Source organism: Ruditapes philippinarum, unplaced genomic scaffold (genome assembly GCF_026571515.1).
Source record: "Ruditapes philippinarum isolate M1 unplaced genomic scaffold, ASM2657151v2 ctg482_1_1_1_1, whole genome shotgun sequence".
NCBI classification, from domain to species: Eukaryota; Metazoa; Mollusca; class Bivalvia; order Venerida; family Veneridae; genus Ruditapes; species Ruditapes philippinarum.
Genome location: NW_026858977.1, coordinates 87,883 through 108,472, shown reverse-complemented (window position 1 = coordinate 108,472; position 20,590 = coordinate 87,883). Strand labels below are relative to the sequence as shown.

Here is a 20,590-nt window from a genome sequence, read left to right as displayed (position 1 = left end):
TCTTTCGGAAAAGAAAGTCGATGTCACCATACATTATGTTAAAAATGTAACAAAATTAGAGAAATTTAACAGAACTATATTTCAAACTTGTTGATGTGACGTCATGATGTGATGACGTCACGAAGGAGAATGCGCGACGTTACGCGGCAAAATCAGTAAAAATTACCTAAAATCACTTGAAACGCATGAAATAAAAAGAAAATTTATTTGTTTTACATATAAGATTGAAATATAGTTCATTCGTGAACACCAGCTATTATATTTTCACTCGTGGCTACGCCACTCGTGAAAATATTGCATCTGGTGTTCACTCAGTGAAATTATATTTCAATCTTACATGCAAAACAAACAAATATCCTCTATGTGTCTTGGTGTCAAACCAACTTCTAGCATCTTTAAATTTAGAGCTGGAAAGTAGCCAAGTGACTTAGATCTACAACCAAGATATTTCTGTTATTGGTACTAGTAAACATGTTGCAGGCTTTCTTAAATTTTTATTCTATTTTTTTCCACATTTTTTAAACAATTAACTTAATTTTTCATATAGGTCAAAGAGGTGTCTCTTTAAATCAAAGTCACTCTCTGTCAGATTACATACAAAGACGTTTAAGAAAAGCTAATAAGGCACATTGATGAATACTTTATTTAATTCATGAAATCATTTTAAACTATAAGATATTTATCTTTGATTATTAAGTAGCTCAACTCTGTTACATATTGTATGTGTTATTGTTTCAGTGCCTGAGAAACTACCACAATCAGTTTTAAGGAATTTAAAATGGATCATGCAGAAGGTATGTTATGCTGGATATATTATTGATTGACGGAAAATAATATGATTATGTAATTTGTTAATGATTTTGTTGAATAATAAAGTGTTTTTATATTCTATATTTCTTTATTACCTGTATGTAGATGCTTTTGTTAGGTAAGCTAAGGAAAAACACGATTAGTTGTCCTTAAGTTGCAGACATACAACCCTTGCTCAACTTTTAAATGGACTTGTCCAGCTCTTTTTATCAGGACAAGACCAGAAATCATTTTTTAGGGGAAAATAAGTACCAACTGAATAGCAAACAGTGGAGACCGTGATCATATGGCACAGATGTGCCAAGCTAATTTTGGATTGCTTTGGTTACATTGGTAAAATAAGCAGTCATCTTTGATCAGGCTATTGGTGATAATTGTCAATTACATGTAATTATGTTGCAGTAAATAATAGTCCAGTATTTTCTTCAGACATGTGATTGTCAATGTAATTTATGTGTCACATAGTATATTATCAGTCATATTTAATTTAATGATAATTATACATGTATTGTTTTTGCTGCTTTATTGACTATGTTCTTTTATTCATTTAGGATTTGTTAGGACAGGATGTGTTTCTAATAGGAGCTCCTGGGCCGTTAAGAAGACAATTAGCTATGATGTATTTGGTGAGTATCTATTTAAATATTATCAATCATGTTTTGTTGTTGTTTTTTTACTTCTTAGAAAGACAGGCTGAAAACTGAAAAGACAACAGGTTTAAAAAAACCTCAAAATCAGAATATGAGTAGTGTGCAGTATTTAGTCATAAATTGTATTTGTTTTACTATTTCAATGTTCTATTTGCTTGTCATATTGTCAAATTTTTAAAGAATATTTTTTCTAGTCAAGATGTTATTAGTTAATGTTAATTTACCAATTGGAAGAAAAAAAAAATTATTTTGGTGCATTGTAATAAAATTCCGCTTTATTGCAGGAGCTAACACGGAGGGAGGGCGAGTATATCTCACTGTCAAGGGACACAACTGAGGCTGATTTAAAACAGAGGAGAGAAATACGTGCTGGTAGTGCATTCTATCTAGATCAGGTAAACTCTCTGTTTCTGTTAGATCATATCAACATAAAAGGTAGATAGATGAACACCTTATAGCCTTGGTTTAGTTTATACATATTTTTTTTTGTTTGATTGTGTTGGAAGCTGTAAGCTTATTAAAACACTCTCGAATCCGTTCCTAAAACCAACCAATGAATGTAAAGGTTCTTGCTCAAGGACACAACGACTTGCCCTTGACAGCTTTTGAACCCACGCAGTCATCAATCCTTAGATTACTAGTCTATTGTGTTAACCACTCGGCCATGCCGCCACAATATATAGCCTTAAGGTGTCTTATTCAAGATTTCTGTTTGGGTCATAATTTTACTATGGGAACAGAACTAGGTCATTAAGACAAGCATAACAATCAGTTTGAAATAAATAGAAAAATAATGTAAAATAAATAGAAAAATAATGTAAAGCTATGGTCATGAAGCTTTGTGTACTTCTAATAATATAATGATATACATCTGTTAGCTATGAAAGAAATGATAGAATTATTGTTTTATAAATTTGTAAGAGAGATATTACAGTGTGTAATTTGTATCTTATATTAAGTTATAAATTTAATACGATATACAAAATGATCACTTTTGTCAGAAGCAGAGAAGTTATGTGTTATGTAAATATACAGCATAAGTGACCACAATTTTGCAGGGCAGTAAAGGATGTATATATATGTATTAAATGTTGTGTTATATTTTATGACAGTCTGCAGTTCGGGCAGCCATCAATGGTCACATACTTATACTGGAGGGTATAGAGAAGGCAGAGAGGAATGTTTTACCTATACTTAATAATCTGTTAGAAAATCGGGAAATGCAGCTGGAAGATGGACGATTCCTAGTGGCGTCCGACAGATATGACAAACTTCTACAGGTAAGCAGATTATAAGATATGATTTCTATCATATATCTTGAAATCACTTGTCCAGTGATCAAGAACTATTTTCAGAGCCACTTGTCCTGCCGAAATATTAAGCTGCTTACATTGACAGCCTACATTTTCTACTTGTTTGCAATTTCTCTCAGATTCTTCTTGTAAATACAAGTGGATGATTGAAATTGTTGCCAGTAACATACCAACATCATTATGACCTAACATCTTACAAAGAAAGACTTATTTAAGGTCCATATATAAAGAAAAAAAATAAAGCCTTAACTCAGATTTCCAAACAGTTTAGTGCAAATAACATCAAGATTCCCAGACAGCTTAGTGCAAAGATTTTCCAGATTTCCAAACAGCAGAGATACTACAGACAGGAAAGACTATTTTCTTATAAAAATAAACTGAATAATTCATCCTATGTAGACATATTTATAGTACACAGTCATGTACTCATTATTCATACATGTATTTGGTTTTTCAGGAACATTCTAGAGAAGAATTAGACGAGTTAAAACTTGTTAGAGTAGATGAAAGGTTTAGAGTTATTGCCCTTGGACTACCAGTACCTCGTTACCAAGGCAATCCTCTAGATCCCCCTCTAAGATCAAGGTTTCAGGCACGTGATGTAAATCAGCTTCCATTTAATGAAGAATTGGAATTATTACAAGAATCTGCCCCCAATGTGAAATCTGATAGGTAAGTCTGGTTCCAATGTTCTAGAAAATTATATCATATTATATCATAGATACAGTACCTTACTATTCTAGTTCTTCCTCTCAAAAATGTGGCAATTTAAAAACAGGAGTATTGTAAACTTTATAGCATGTATTAATGTACTTTTTCACTTTTATGTTTTCTAAATAGATAGCTCATATTTTGAGACATTTTCTAAATCATGTATTTTTGTCTTGAATGTTTTATTATATGAGTACATGTACTTATAGAACATTTTCTACTAATGAAACATTAAAGAAGACATGAAAATTGAAACTAATGGTATGACACATACATGACACAAAACTGAGCTAGAAGTTCAATGTACATGTCTTTAGCAAAACTTTTAACAACTGTTTCATTTTAATTTTACACAATGTACATCCAACTCCTGAACATTTTCATAAGGAGTCTCTTATATATAATTATGTTTTATCAACAGATTGACAAAGATGTTGATGTTTGCTTCAACGATGGTGTCCAAAGAATCAACCTCTCTCGGTCTCCCTGATTTTCCTGTATCCAATTTACATGATTTAGCTAAAGTTCTGGTAAGCTAGCAAATTGACATTTGATTATCACATACCTGACCGAATTTTGAGCCGTCGTTAAAATGGTATTGAACTGTCATGCATGTATTTTACAATGCATTATTTAAACACAGAGTGTTACATTATAGGCGCGTTAATGAAAAAGTGATTCTTACTTGCCTTACTTTCTTGCCTTTTGGATATATGATAAATAGGACGTCATATTCATGTAGCTTTATTACTAAATTTATTGAACTTGGTGAATAAAATAATATATTATGCTCGCCGGAGGCTTACAAAATATTTATGTATACAAATTGTTCAATAGTATTGAACCTAATCGGCTAATGTATTAAAAGACATTCTTTGCAGAATGCAGGGAACCAGTGTACTAACACAGGTATTATAATGGTATATGATTATAATATTCTTATTTCCAGGATGTGATGCCAGAAACCAGTCTACATTCTTTAATACAGAGATTATATCCATATAATGTTATGATGGGTAAAGAAGGCCAGACTGCTGTCACTGATGCTTTAGCTGTATGTACCAATTAATTATGTTTATAAATTACCAATTAATAATGTTTATAAATTACTAATTAATTATGTTTATAAATTACCAATTAATTATGCTTATAAATTACCACTTAATTATGTTTATAAATTACCAATTAATTATGCTTATAAATTACCAATTAATTATGCTTATAAATTACCAATTAATTATGCTTATAAATTACCACTTAATTATGTTTATAAATTACCAATTAATTATGTTTATAAATTACCAATTAATTATGTTTATAAATTACCAATTAATTATGTTTATAAATTACCAATCAATTATGTTTATAAATTACCAATTAATTAGTTTTGTAAATTACCAATTAATTATGCTTATAAATTACCAATTAATTATGCTTATAAATTACCACTTAATTATGTTTATAAATTACCAATTAATTATGTTTATAAATTACCAATTAATTATGCTTATAAATTACCAATTAATTATGTTTATAAATTACCAATTAATTATGCTTATAAATTACCAATTAATTATGCTTATAAATTACCACTTAATTATTTTTGTAAATTACCAATTACTTGTAATTATGTTAATAAATTACCAATCAATTATGTTTATAAATTACCAATTAATTATTTTTGTAAATTACCAATTACTTGTAATTATGTTAATAAATTACCAATTAATTATTTTTGTAAATTACCAATTACTTGTAATTATGTTAATAAATTACCAATTAATTATTTTTGTAAATTACCAATTACTTGTAATTATGTTAATAAATTACCAATTAATTATTTTTGTAAATTACCAATTACTTGTAATTATGTTAATAAATTACCAATTAATTATGTTTATAAATTACCAATTAATTATGCTTATAAATTACCAATTAATTATGTTTATAAATTACCAATTAATTATGCTTATAAATTACCAATTAATTATGCTTATAAATTACCACTTAATTATTTTTGTGAATTACCAATTACTTGTAATTATGTTAATAAATTACCAATCAATTATGTTTATAAATTACCAATTAATTATTTTTGTAAATTACCAATTACTTGTAATTATGTTAATAAATTACCAATTAATTATTTTTGTAAATTACCAATTACTTGTAATTATGTTAATAAATTACCAATTAATCATTTTTGTAAATTACCAATTACTTGTAATTATGTTAATAAATTACCAATTAAGTATGTTTATAGGTAACAAATATTTTAACATGTACAATGACAGGTACTTAGTTGAACACATTGTATATATTGTTTATGGTCATTTTTCTCACAAATGGTTAACATGTTTAGACTTTCATTGCAGTGTAATAAATAATGTATAAGTAGAGTATTCTATAGTTTTAAATAAAGTACAGAGGTGTAGTTCTAGATATCCTTGCAATTCCTTATGATATATGTTATAAATAAAGTTGTAACACAGGCTTTGAAAAACGTTATTATATAAATTAACTTTTTATAGTAGATTTTGTGTCAGTAGTTTTCACAGTCTGCCTCACAGTATCAAAGTGTCCGGTCAGACTGTACATATTTGATGACTGGCAGACTAGTGTGACCATGTATATATACTGTATATCTACTAGTATTGTAACTAACAGAGTTTTAGTAAATATTGACATTGTTTTTTATTTCAGAAATTTGATATACCTACCTCTAAAGTTGAACAGAGTAATCTTGTGTCAGTGGAGAGATTGAAAGAAGGGACCAATGTTTCTCTGAAAACTGGGAGAAATACTCATAGTTTTGAGGTAATGTTTTCTTTATAGTTTTGAGGTAATGTTTTATTTCTAGTTTTGAGGTGATGTTTTCTTTATAGTTTTGAGGTAATGTTTTCTTTATAGATTTCAGGTTATGTTTTGTTTATACCTTTGAGGCAATGTTTTCTTTATAGCTTTGAGGTAATGTTTTCTTTATAGTTTTGAGGTAATGTTTTCTTTATAGTTTTGAGGTAATGTTTTGTTTATTGTTTTGAGGTAATATTTTCTTTATAGTTTTGAGGTAAGTTTTGTTTTTTTGTTTTGAGGTAATGTTTTCTTTATAGTTTTGAGGTAATGTTTTGTTTATTGTTTTGAGGTAATATTTTCTTTATAGTTTTGAGGCAATGTTTTCTTTATAGCTTTGAGGTAATATTTTCTTTATAGTTTTGAGATGATTTTTTTTTATAGTTTTGAGGTAATGTTTTCTTTATAATATTGAGGTAATGTTTTGTTTTAAGTGTTGGCTTTTTTTCTGCAAAGATTGTGATGAAGTAAATTTACTTTGAATTTAGACCTTTCCATTGTGGACTTTAAATTTATCATGCTGTCTTAACTTAGTGAAATTAATTTTGAGTTTAGAACTTCAATCATTACTTCAAAGGTTCTGAAATGATAAACTATATCAACTACTAGTATGCCATATAAACTGTCCAAAATGATTATAACAAATATTACAATATACTATTACAGGTAGAATCAGGTAGGATGGAGGGAGGACAATCTGGTGGTGACAAGTTTATACAGACAAGTTATCATGATGGTTTCCTGGCTGACATGTTACAATCTCATCTTGTTAAAGATTTCTGTGTGATAGGGGACAGGGTATGTTATAATATCATTGATTTGTTTGTTTGTCTAGTTTTTACATCAATTTTGACACATATTTTTGGTCATATTTCGACAGTCAATCCACTAAACAGGCTTTACTGGATAACTACCCAGTAATTACAAATTTCTCTGCAATTGAACCACAAATCCTAGATAAATTCTGAATCAGCGGTGAGAGACAAATGACCATTAAACTCATTGTCTTAGATTGATTATCACAGAGAAATTTTGCCTCGCTTGAGGATGGAACTAGTGACCCCAGGGTGACTAGTCTGAAGCTCTCCCTATTGAGCTAATCAGGCGGACATGTATTATAATGAAATACATGGAAATAATATATTACAGTATATTGCTGCAGAACATATTTATGTATATTTTGCTGGATATTTCAAACTATAAGAATTGTTTTGACGTTGACAGAGAATTATATTTTACAGCAATGGTATATTCATTTGACATGCATATATTATTAAAACAAGTAGATATACAGTGAGAAAATATTGGTAACCTGGTTTGGTTTGGTTTAAACATATTTATTTAAGCTTGATTGCGAAACAAGTTCTTGCAACTTATATAAATCACTTTTGAGTCCGCTTTCTGGAACCAACCAGTACTGGTGTCATATGAAGAAACGTGGGTGGGACACAATTATGGCTCGGACTCATGAACCCTGGGTTGAGAGGCAGACACCTTAACCACTAGTCCACTACTCCCGATTATCTGGTCAACATTAGGATTGAATTATTCACAGTCACACAATTTCCTTGTAAATGAACACTTAACAAAAGAATCTCCCTATTTATATAAATGATTATTCTAACATACTCATGAAAACCAAGAACATTCACAGTGAGTTTTGTGTATTGAGTGAGATTTAATTTTATTGATGATGCACACATTATCATTAGTTATCCTAAGATACAGATATGCATGTGTTATATGGAATAATTACTTTGTTATATGGAATAATTGCTGTGTTATTTGGAATAATTACTTTGTTATATGGAATAATTAATGTTTTATATGGAATAATTAATGTGTTATATGGAATAATTAATGTTTTATATGGAATAATTAATGTTTTATATGGAATAATTACTTTGTTATATGGAATAATTAATGTGTTATATGGAATAATTATGTTAAATGGAAAAATTAGTGTGTTATATGGAATAATTACAGGGATGTGGTAAAACAGCAGTTGTTAAAAGATTTGCGAACTTGCTAGGATATCATATAGAACCTATAATGTTATATCAGGTATGTAGATACATTTACTATGTTTAATATAGTAGATAAACAATATAGTTGATACAGAACTGGTTTTCATTTTGTTTTATTATGTTATAATTTAGCCATGTTTTTATATTGTATAGGCTATGGCCATATGTAATTATCTTTCTTATTTGCCAATATTCATCACATAATGTTTGTCAGTTAAGTATATTAATTTTGCCTTGTTATTAAGAGTTCAAGTATATCTATATGTGTGACTGATTTATATATACATTGTATAATTATAAATAAAAAATGTTTTAAATTTTTTAAATTCATAATTATTTTAAACTTACTGACTTATAGTTTCATTTAAAATTTCAAAGACTTGTTACGAACAATTTTTGCGTCACCTGCTACAGATTAAAAGTAAATAACATTATGTACGTACAGGATATGACATCACGTGATCTGTTACAACAGAGGACTACATTAGCCAATGGTGATACAGCATGGAGGTTGTCTCCCCTGGTTACTGCGGCACTAGAGGGCAGTCTTGCTGTGCTGGATGGGGTACACAGAATTAATGCTGGATCATTCTCAGTCTTACAGAGGTGAGTTGTTTATCAGCAACATGTATTATGGTTTGTAAAGTATGATTATCATGGCCCTCTTGTCTTTTCTTTATCAAACATTTTACAAATCACAAGTGATTAACCTTTGTCACCAGTATAGAAGCAGGCCAGTCTGTACATCCATGTTGTCTGACCAGGCTCTATACTGTTTGCTGGTAAATTTTAAATTTATATCATATTCTCAAATTTTTATGCCCCCGCCATGTAATGGCCGGGGCATATAGTGTTACCCTGTTCCGTCATTCCGTCCTTCCGTCCTTCCGTCATTCCGTCCTTCTGTCATTCCGTCATCATCAGTTTCCATTCATTATCTTAAGAACGGTTGCACACATTCAACTCAAATTTGACATATGGATATGTCATGACAAAATACAGGTCAAGTTCGAATTTGGTCATGGTTCTATGATTTTTGACAGAGTTATGCCCCTTTTAATTTGAAAATAATATGAAATTTCAGTTTCCGTTCATTATCTCCCCAACGGTACAACACATTCAACTCAAACTTGACATATGGATATGTCATGAGAAAATACAGGTCAAGTTCGAATTTGGTTATGGTTCGATGATTTTTGGCAGAGTTATGCCCCTTTTACTTTGAAAATAATATGAAATTTTCAGTTTCCGTTCATTATCTCCCCAACGGTACAACACATTCAGCTCAAACTTGTGGATATGTCATGAGAAAATACAAGACAAGTTCGAATTTGGTCATGGTTCGATGATTTTTGGCAGAGTTATGCCCCTTTCACTTTGAAATAATATGAAATTTTCAGTTTCCGTTTATTATCTCCCCAATGGTACAACACATTCAACTCAAATTTGACATATGGATGTTTTTGGAATGCCCAGGCCAAGTTCGAATTTGGTCATGGTTCAATGATTTTTGGCAGAGTTATGCCCCTTTCACTTTGAAAATAATATGAAATTTACAGTTTCTGTTCATTATCTACCCAACAGTGTTACATATTCAACTTAAATTTGACATATGGATATGTCAAAGGAATGGGCAGGTCAAGTTGGAATTTGGTCATGGTTTGATGATTTTTTTGCAGAGTTATGTCCCTTTCACTTTGAAAATAATATAGATACATCTTAGGAATAAGCAGTTTAAGTTTGAATTTGGTTGTGGTTCAATGACTTTAGACAAACTTATCTTTCCTGAATGTTGGAAAAATTTTGAACTTTCAGTTTCAGCACTCATACTTTTAGCCATTATTTTGGTTACAAATATGCAATATGCTATTTTTAAAAGGTTAAGACTGAATAATTTCAGTGTCTTGAACATTGTATGAAAATGGTTTGTGTTAACATTGAAAAGTTTTAAGGGCTTTGAACTTAAAATGAAAAAAATAATTAATGCACCATCTGAAATTTTGGCTGCATGCGGGGGCATCCGTGGCATGATGACACATTTCTAGTCATTAATACGATATCTCTAAAAATTGATAATGACCATCTTCATATCCAGAGCTAAAACATTTATGCCAGCAAAATACTGATGTCTGCTGGCTGACTTAATTTAAAATTTTTATCCTGATACCCCCATAATTGATAATGAACAGTTCCAAAAATGGAAGCTGGAAAAGTTCATTTAACATATTTGGCAGGTTAAGGGTTTAAACATTGGTTAAGTGTTGTCTGCTCACTTAGCTCAATATGGAAAGCATGAGATTAGTAATTAAAGGTCCTTGGTTCCATCCAAAGGGGAAGAGTAATTTCTCCATGACAAGTGAATATTCAAATTGAGTCTACTCTACTGGTCATATTCCTTCCACCACTGATTCAGATATAACATAGGATTAGTAGTTAATCACTTACATAGAAATTGGTTATCACTACTCTAGTTAGTTACCCAGAAAAGCTGGTCAGGGGATTCACTTTTATGTTGATTTTCAGTGGTATATGACTACAACCAGGTCTCGACACTAACTTTTTCAGCAGGTGGTATGCCGGACCACTGGATCCAAAATTCAGGTGGTCCTTTCTGAACAAAGGTGGTCCATTTTTAGCTCGACTTTTCTATGAAAAGGGGAGCTATCCTACTCGCCCCGGCGTCGGCGTCGGCGTTGGCGTCACACCTTGGTTAAGTTTTTCGTACCACCCCACTTTATTTCAGAAGTATTACAAGTATGGCTTTGAAACTTACCATACTTGTTCACCATCATAACCTCCATCTACAGACAAGAGTACATAACTCTGTCAAGGTTTTTGACAGAATTATGGCCCTTTTTTGACTTAGAAAGTGTATTGAGCTTGGTTAAGTTTTTTGTACCACCTCACTTTATTTCAAAACCATTGGAGGTATTGCTTTGAAACTGACCATACTTGTTTACCATCACGACCTTCATCAACAGACAAGAGGACATAACTCTGTCAAGGTTTTTGACAGAATTATGCCCCTTTTTGACTTAGAAAATACATTGAATATGGGTAAAATCCACTTATTGCCTTAACCCTTTGAGATATTGCTTTGAAACTTTTAATGCTATTTCACATCATTACCCCCATCTGTACGCAAGAGAAGGTAACTCTGTCAAGGATTTGTTTTAAAAATTAAGGCCTTTTATCGACTTAGAATCTTGGTTAAGTTTTTAGTACCAGTCCACTTTTTGACTGAACTGTTTGAGATATTAATTTGAAAGTTGGAATACTTGTTTACAATCATGATTCCCAAACATGTCCAGGAGAAGGTAATTCTGTCAAAGATTTTATTTGAATTATGGCCCTTAACTGTCAATGTTTTGTATTATAGGCAAGCACTAAAAAACTTAAAAAATCTAAAAAAATTCATTCCTATCCACTTGTTCACTTTACCATAAATTATGTCATATAAACATTGCTGTAAGGGTATCACACAATTCAGTAAAATAATTCTTCACTAAATATCTTAATGCTCATGGCCATTGTTCACTTTAAAAATACAGAGATTCTTGTATTGCCTTTTACTGCAAAAACTTTTTTTATTGGCAAGCAATAAAAAAGTCGAGCGCGCTGTCTTACGGACAGCTCTTGTTTTTTTACTCATTTGTTTTTAAGGAAACTTCAGATTTAGAAGAACTACACTTAAAATGAGTGACAGAGACATACATGTATTTATTATTAGATTTATAACAACTGAAGAAAACATGTATATTTTCTATCTCAATTTAAGATCAGATAGTAAGTCATTGTAATCCTATTAAGTATTTATTATCTCAGTGAAAAATACATGACAGTACTCATACTTCGGTTAAGTGACTTCTTCCGCAACTCAAGTTAATGAATAGTGAAACCATTTGTGTCTGACTTATTTCCTTACTGTTATTCAAATACTCATTGCTGTTTCCTGGTACATCTGATAAGAATAATAATTGCTTTTTATAGATTAACATTTTTAATTAAACTATTAAGTTATTATTTTCTTGTCTTTGAAACAATGAAATGTTATTGATAAACAGAAAAATTCCTACATTATAATTGAGCTTATCTTCCTCACAGATTTATTATACATGCTTGTTTGTTGAAATTTATTTATTTTTGACAAAGTATTTATAACCTTTTAAAGTACTTTAAATAAGGAAAATTGGATCTCTGATTGTTTAAAAAAGTAGCCAAAGATTACTAGATATTTAATTTTTCCTTTGCCTTTGTTTGCACCATTATTCATGTGTTTATCCGATATCCCATAGTGATACAATGTTATAAATTTAATGCAGTACAAGAGACATTTGAATGAATTTTATACTTTAATTATTAAAATAATTTTCTACTTTTTTAACTACACTGTTAGCGAGTTAATAAAAGGTTTTGGATGTCTTCAGATCTTTTTGAACTTATGAGATGAATGAACATATACCTGTACATCGGAGAAATGGTTTAAAACGACAATTATAGAACACGTTTTTCAACCAAATAACCATTCTCCCAGATGAGCCCTGCACCATTTGGAAAATTCAAGTGGTCTAACGGACCAGTTGCCTGTAAAATTAGGTGGTCCTTGAAAAAATCAGGTGGTCTCGGACCAATGGACCACCGCTAATGTCGAGGCCTGACAACAGACCCTAAACAAATACATCGTCTTTTTAGCTCACCTGAGCGTGCTCAGGGTGAGCTTTTAGGATCGTTGAATGTCTGTTGTCTGTCCACACTTGTTTGTTAACACATTCGCCGTCACATTTTTGCCTCAATCATCATCAAACTTTGTCAGGATGCTTATCTAGTTGATAGCTCAGATGAGTTCGAACATGGGTCATCTCGGATGAAAAACTAGGTCACAGGAGTTAAAAATAGAAAAATCTTGTAAACACTCTTGTGGCTACTGTTTTGATCCAAATATCCTGTAAATTGGTCTGAAAGTTTGTTTTGATGATTTCTAGGTCAAGGTCGAATATGGGTCACCTGGGGTCAAAAACTAGGTCACACCGCCTAAATATGGAAAAGCCTTGTTAACACTCTAGTGGTCACATTTTTGACACAATTATCATCAAACTTGGTCAGGATCCTTGTCTAGGTAATTGCTCGAATGAGTTCGAACATGGGTCATCTGGGATGAAAAACAAGGTCACCAGAGCTAAAAATAGAAAAATTTTGTTAACACTAGTGGCAACTGTTTTGATCCAAGTATCGTGAACATTGGTCTGAAAGTTTGTTTTGATGTTTTCTAGGTCAAGTTCGAATATGGGTCACCTGGGTAAGAAACTAGGTCACACTGCTCAAATATGGATAATCCTTGTAAACACTCTAGTGGTTACATTGTTGACTCACCTGTCATGAAACTTTGTCAGTATGCTTGTCTAGGTAATTGTTCAGATGAGTTTGATGGGTCAGATGAGCGATCTCGGGCCATCATGGCCCTCTTGTTCTGGTTATTTGTGGATGATACCTGTGCCTTTTGATTTTGATTTATTAGAATCGGCAATAAAAAACAACAACAAATATTTGGGGAAAACCCCGTTTAAATTTGGGGGATTTTTGGGGTTTAACACAGTAATTAAACTTTGGGCCTTTGTTTTTTAAACTAATTCCCCCTACATTTATTTTTAAATTTTAAAAAAAATTTTTTTCATAAAAAAAGTATTGCTATTTTGGTTTTAAATGTCCCAATTTAAGCATTTTTTAAGTATGTGTTTTTAGTTTAAGTCATAATATTTTAAAAATTTATGAATTTTTATACGTATAAAGGGAAAGTTTTTTCTCAGGCGGAACTGCAAAAATCAGGCTTTTTTGTTTTCCCTTCAAACCAGCATTTGCAGATAGGGGAAAATTTTTCGGGATCCTTCAACACAACCTTTCCTGTAGAACAATCTCCTGATATTTCTTGTATTACATTTCTCCCATAGTCACACACATAGACAGTACCATCATCTGACAGTGACATTCCCTTAGACTCACTCATACCACTATAACTACCAACCACATCACCCTGCCAGTTTAATCTTGTAACTGTGTTAATGTTCCAGTCAGATACATAGATTGAACTTCTGTTACATGTGATATACCATGGAGATTTAAAGATATTTTTTCCATCAATTGTTGTCAGTATTGTGCCATTCATATCAAGGATCTGAAGTTTTGCAGGGTTATAAAATGACACAACAAGTTTATCTTGGTGACAGCTTATACCATAACATTTACCATCAACCTTCATAGTGTGCCTCTTTGTGAGTTTATTTGATGAGATTGCTATAAACTGTACTGTACATTTGTAAGAAAGTGTGACCGCAAGTGTAGTACTGGTTACTGGGGTGATATCCCGTGGTTGATCATTTAGTTGTAGCTGTTCACACACAGATTGACTGCTGGTATCCACCATCTTTACAGCATAGTTTTGGTAGTCAGCGATGATAAGAAGATCAGGTGTCAGCAGAGTCATTCCTGTTATAAAGCTCATGTATTTATCTTTTGATGTCTTCACACAGATATCTCCCTCATGTGTAGGTTGTCTAGACTGTGTTTGTATGGGTAGTGCTTCTTTATTTAAAGTTCTCTGCATCAGTGTACCCAAAGACTTCTCTGCTTTAAGCTTTGTTAATATTGCCACATTTGCTTTAAACTTGTGCTCTTTGAAATCATATGAAGATAGTTTTAGTTCTTTTTCCTCCATATCTTTTATTGTTTTCTCAGCAAGTTTGAGTTCCATGAAGAGTTTGTCAGATTGTTTTGATGTGTTCAGTTGTTTGATTTTATCTGACGATGCCTTCAAAGATTTGGTTATGTCTTCATATGTTGTTTCTACTGCTTTCAGATGTTTGTTGTTTTCTTGTTCTAAAACTTTAGCTGCATCTTCAGTCTGTCTCTCAAGTTCATCTAGTCTTTGGTTGATTTCTTGTCGAAACTTTTTGATTTCTGCCAATGATTCCTTGAGAGAGCTGATGGATTTGTATGTCATTTTCTTGACATCTTCTACTTTCTGTTGAAATTTGCCAGAAGTGGTATTTACTGCATTCAAGATAACTTGGTATTCTTTGCTGTCTATGATATCACCAGAAATGTCTGGTATATAGTTGACTTTGCAGGAAGTAGCTTGATGTTCAAGGGTAACACAAACACTGCAGAGAAATCCTTCATGATCATGACAATAGAACTTGATCATTTCCTTTGGATGTTTAAGACAGGGTGTGGTTAGGTCATCAGACTGGCCTGTGTGAATGGATGTTGATGGTTGCTGCAAAACTTTAGGCATATTCTTAGCCTCCTGAAGTTTATGATGTTTGGAAAGCCTACTTATTTTATGGGCTGTAAAGCATGTCTTGCAAAGGTGTTCCTTGCAGTCAGTACAGTAACCATGGGCAGGGAGTCTAGTTCCTTCCTCGTCACATGGCTGGCAGTAAAGTTGAAGATCTTCATCTGATGCCATGGATGTTGTTGATGATGAAAATTGTTTTGATGTTTTCTTTCCTGGGACTGCCATGTTTTACCTAAAAAGTATTATAATAGACTTAACTCCTGAATTAAGAATATTTGGGGTTTTCCCAGCTATTCCGTAGGTACAAACAAACTTTTACAGTTACAGCTTTGAAAATAAGCGCAACAGGTTGACTAATCTATTGTGTTGGGTAGTGTACAGTGAAACTATAATGGTGAAAGTTTGTTTGTACCAACGAATTAGCTGGGGAAAACCGCCATTTGCCGAGTTCTGAATGATATCTATAGATTATATGTATTGCATGTTTTCTAAAACATAAAACTCAAGATTCATTAATGATTTGACACAGAGGTAAAGTCTAGTTTATACTTCAATGGCTTTTTTTGTGGTTAAACTATATGTTGGGAATATATTCAAGGAAATATACATTGTTCATTTCATACTTGTTTTATTTGTGATGAAAGTTGATGTTATGGTATATATTTATGCCCCCCAAGAAGACGGGGTATATATTGTTTTGCTTTTTGGTTGGTCAGTCGGTCTGTCTGTCTGTCAGTAGACCACATGGTTTCAACTATTTATTACAAAGTCTTCATATTACATATACATGTACTGATTGGTTATAACTAGTAGATGACCCCTTTTGATTTTGGGATTACAAGGTCAAAGGTCAAGGTCACAGGGGCCTCAAATGTCAGATTGGTTTCCACTCATTATCTTGAAAGCTGTTTATCACAAAGTCTTCATATTTCATATACTGATTGGTCATAACTAGTAGATAACCCCTATTGATTTTGGGAAAACTTGGTCAAAGGTCAAGGTCACAGGGGCATTGTTTTTCCAATCAGTGTCTTGAATGCTATTTTTCACAAAGTCTTCGAATTTCACATACTGATTGGTCATATCATTATTAGGTGAAAACCCCTTTTGATTTTGGGATAAAACTAAGTCCAAAGGTCCAATGATTTTCACAGGGTGCCTTAAATGTCATGAATGGGGTTTCCGCCTATTAATCTTTTGAAAACTTTTTTATTTTATCAGAAAGTCATCATAAAAACTTCCACATATTGGTTAATCATTTTGTGGGTAGATGACCCATATAGAATTTTTTGCGGGGCCACTAATTTTTTCAAAGGTCAAAAAGGTTTAAACGGGGGTCTTTTTAATTGTCAAGAAAAAAAAGGTTTTTTCCCGCTCCCCATTATTTTGAAAACTATCTTTTATTAACAAAAATCTTTTCAAATTTTCACATCCCTTGAAAGTTGGTTTTATAAAAATGTAGTTTTGGAATGACCCCCATCCTTTTTTTATATTTTCCAAAAAGATAAATTTGGAATTTAGTTTTCCCATGGGGTTGGGGTCAAACTAATTTTTCAAAAAGGTTTTTTTAAGGTCCTTTTAAAAATTTAAAATGAAAATTTTTTTGGGTTAAATTTTAAAATAGTAAGGGGTTTATTATTTTTTCTTTAATTTTAACTGAACCCACTTTAAGGAAAACCCCTTTATGGGGCAAAATTTTCCTTTAAAAAAAAAAATTAAAAAACCCAAAAGTTTTTTGAAAGGGAAAAAAAGGGGCAAAAGTGCCCCCGGTTTTTGACCCCTTTCTTTTTTAAAAAACCTTTTTTTTGTATGCCCCGCCTTTTTTTTTTCCCCTGGGAAGGGGTTTATTAAAAACTTAAAAAAAAATTTGCCCTTTATCTTTGGGCCAAAAACTTCTTTGGGGTGTCCCTTTCTGGTATGGTCCCCTTTAAAAAGTGGAAGGTGGGGGGGGGATCAATGTAAATTAGTTTTTTTTTCATATAATGGCTACATGCCGTTTAATTGAAAAAAATGGTTTAATTGATATGGTACAAGTTAGTTATTAACTCAGGTTCAATTTTTGAAAATCCTGGTTATTAGGCTTTGGGGTATGGGGGTGGATGGGCGGTATGGGCGGAAATGGGCGGCTGGGCGGGGTATGGGCGGGTGCGTGGCGGGCGTCAAACGAAATTGTGTCCGCTCTGCTAACTCTTCAACCCTTTGAAGAATTTTGATGAAACTTCAGACAAATGTTTTTACCAAATCAAAGATGACGTGCAAGAACGCATGTTTCCGCATGGCTGGCTCCAAGGTCAAGGTCACAGTGACATTAACATTGAAATATTCCTGTCCGCTCTGTAAACTCTTCAACCCTTTTGAAGAATTTTGATGAAACTTCAGACAAATGTTTACCACATCAAGATGATGTGCAGAACGCATGTTCCGCATGGGCTGGCTCCAAGGTCAAGGTCACAGTGACATTAACATTGAAAATCCTGTCCGCTCTGTAACTCTTCAACCCTTTGAAGAATTTTGATGAAACTTCAGACAAATGTTTACCACATCAAGATGACGTGCAGAACACATGTTCCGCATGGCTGGCTCCAAGGTCAAGGTCACAGTGACATTAACATTGAAAATCCTGTTTACATGATTTTAACTTGATTTGGCAGTCAAAGGTCATATCATCTTTGGAGGTAATTTAAAAAGATATGATATATTATTTCATGTCTACTTTGTAACTTGTTTTTCATTATACAGAATTATCAATATAATTTATAGTGAACAAATTCTTCTGTGCTGAACTCGTCCTACATTTCTCAACGGATTTTGTTCAAACTTTCACAGAAGCTTTGTCATCAAGCACCCTGGCACATATTGTCGGGGTTTTGTGATTGGAATAGTTTTTGACCTAATTATGGCCCTTTGTTTTTTTCCTTATACATAATATTATAGTGAACACTTCTTCAGTGGCAATTCCTCCTACATTATTCATGTTTTACATTGCACATAGTTACATTGTTTGTTGCTTGTATTTGTATTTCAAATACAACATATTTATCTACAATGGTGATAATTGAAAACCTGGTTTCATGGCATTGCCATGTTTCTTGTTAAAAGTATATTTTGCAGTCATGTAGTACAATATATTGTTTATTATCTAATGCTATGTTATAGTGTATGTATTAATTAACTTAGTTGATTTAAGTCTTTTATATCGATATGATTAATAACCAGCCAAAATTGTTTTGACATTTCACATTGGGATATCTGATATCTTAAAATAATTACAAGACTAAATCAGTTTTCCCTGGATTAACATATAATAGAAATCAAGAAAAACTGGCAATCTATTAAATTACACCCTGCTGATATTTCAGAAGTATAAACTAAATAAAACAGGATGAATCATTTATTTATGTTCCTGGTTCGAGGATAGAGCCCCCCCTTCCACCCCAAGAAGACAATTGTTACAATTTTATTTGACATATGACATAATGCTTTAATTGTCCTAGTTTCTTTATAGCAGCATTGGTCTTGGGCACTTCATGAATGCTTTTGATTTTTGGGTCAAAATCTAAAAGGTCTGAAATCTAAAAGGTCAATATGAGATTGACCTTTTATGTCAAAACAGATTCCAACCAATAACTTTACAACCCATATGCACCAACCAACTATGCTGTGCCTAATTTTTGAGTTTCAAAAGGACAGATAATCTTAAAATTATATTATTACCAAAAAAATGTATTCACTTCAAACTTGAAATTCTTGTTAGTCTGCTTATCACATTTACAGAATTATACACCTTCTTTTCTTTGTTGATTGTATTGAATTATATTATAAAGCAATGAGAAAGGTGGAGTGCTCTGTCCACTGACTGGTCTAATTACAAATATTAATATAATCAAAAGGCATGCAAAATAACCCAGTCCAGACGTTTTTCAATAACATGAATTTGTGTATCAAATATATGTTATATTAAACTTCCTTTTTTTAAAAAACTTTAATAAAATAATAATGATCACTAGTTGTGAGAGAGTAATTTTTTTTGCAGACATTAAGACATTTAATAAAAATATTGTACCTTGAAATGGTATTCCTCAAATTGTCTCACAGGTTTCTAATGTAAATATTTTGCTTTTGATATTGGATACATGGTATTTGCTCTTTATTTACTTCCTTGTTTTATAACTAAAGTTACAAGTTTAAACCTCAAATATATTAGTCATTTATTTCGTAAACAAAGTATCTAGTGTGCGAGAAACTACTAGTATTAAATTTTAGCATTGTGTTTTTTCAATCAGTATTTAAACTCGTTCAGAATATAAAAAAAGTCCTGATTTTTAGCTCACCAGAACTGAAGGTACATTTTGAGCTATAAGTATCAAAGGGGAATGCTCCGTCGTCCGTCGTTAACAATCGTCTTCTTCTCTGAAACTGCTGGGCAGATTTACTTCAAATTTGGTCTGTAGCATCCTTGTGACAGTCACACTTGAATTTGCTCATGTCATTTCAATAGGCCCCTTAATTTAGGGGTCAACAGAGCTAAAAATAGAAAAACCTTTAAACATCTTTACTACAGAACTAATTGATGTATGATCACCAACTTTGTCTGTAAGCATTCTTGTGTAGTCTTTAATCCAATTTGCTAATATTAATTTGATTGGCCCCTTTAAGGGGTTTTTAGGGCTAAAAATAGAAAAAACCTTTAAACATCTTCTATTACAGAACTAATTGATGGATGATCACCAAACTTAATGTCTGTAGCATTCTTGTGTAGTCTTATTTCCAATTTGCTAATATTAATTTGATTGGCCCCTTTTAGAGGTTTTTAGGGCTAAAAATAGAAAAACCTTTAAACATCTTCTCCTACAGAACTAATTGATGGATGATCACCAAACTTTGTCTGTAGCATTCTTGGGTAGTCTTTTATCAAGTTTGCTCATATTAATTTGATTG

At 31.9% G+C, this 20,590-nt stretch overlaps 2 protein-coding genes across 2 annotated transcripts in view; one reads left to right on the top strand and one right to left on the bottom strand.

Moving 5' to 3' along the window:
- The window catches only part of LOC132754834 (von Willebrand factor A domain-containing protein 8-like), a 54,484-nt gene that overhangs the window by 3,848 nt on the left and 30,046 nt on the right, over positions 1-20,590 (top strand). The window contains exons 3-13 of the mRNA XM_060745561.1: positions 739-794; positions 1,362-1,436; positions 1,745-1,855; positions 2,573-2,740; positions 3,231-3,445; positions 3,906-4,014; positions 4,434-4,538; positions 6,188-6,301; positions 7,001-7,132; positions 8,321-8,398; positions 8,807-8,967. Coding sequence (XP_060601544.1) covers positions 739-794; positions 1,362-1,436; positions 1,745-1,855; positions 2,573-2,740; positions 3,231-3,445; positions 3,906-4,014; positions 4,434-4,538; positions 6,188-6,301; positions 7,001-7,132; positions 8,321-8,398; positions 8,807-8,967 — 1,324 coding nt within the window. The remainder of the gene's footprint in view (positions 1-738; positions 795-1,361; positions 1,437-1,744; positions 1,856-2,572; positions 2,741-3,230; positions 3,446-3,905; positions 4,015-4,433; positions 4,539-6,187; positions 6,302-7,000; positions 7,133-8,320; positions 8,399-8,806; positions 8,968-20,590) is intronic.
- Positions 14,162-19,928, bottom strand: LOC132754832 (uncharacterized). The gene is made up of 2 exons (XM_060745559.1): positions 19,716-19,928; positions 14,162-15,884 (listed from the first exon to the last, which is right to left on the bottom strand). Exon 2 carries the CDS (start codon positions 15,875-15,877, stop codon positions 14,162-14,164), a length of 1,716 nt encoding a protein of 571 aa, XP_060601542.1. The 5' UTR covers positions 15,878-15,884; positions 19,716-19,928.

What these genes read in the sequence shown, in the direction of transcription:
- LOC132754832 (XM_060745559.1), bottom strand. Translation starts at nt 15,877, where the DNA reads ATGGCAGTCCCAGGAAAGAAAACATCAAAACAATTTTCATCATCAACA.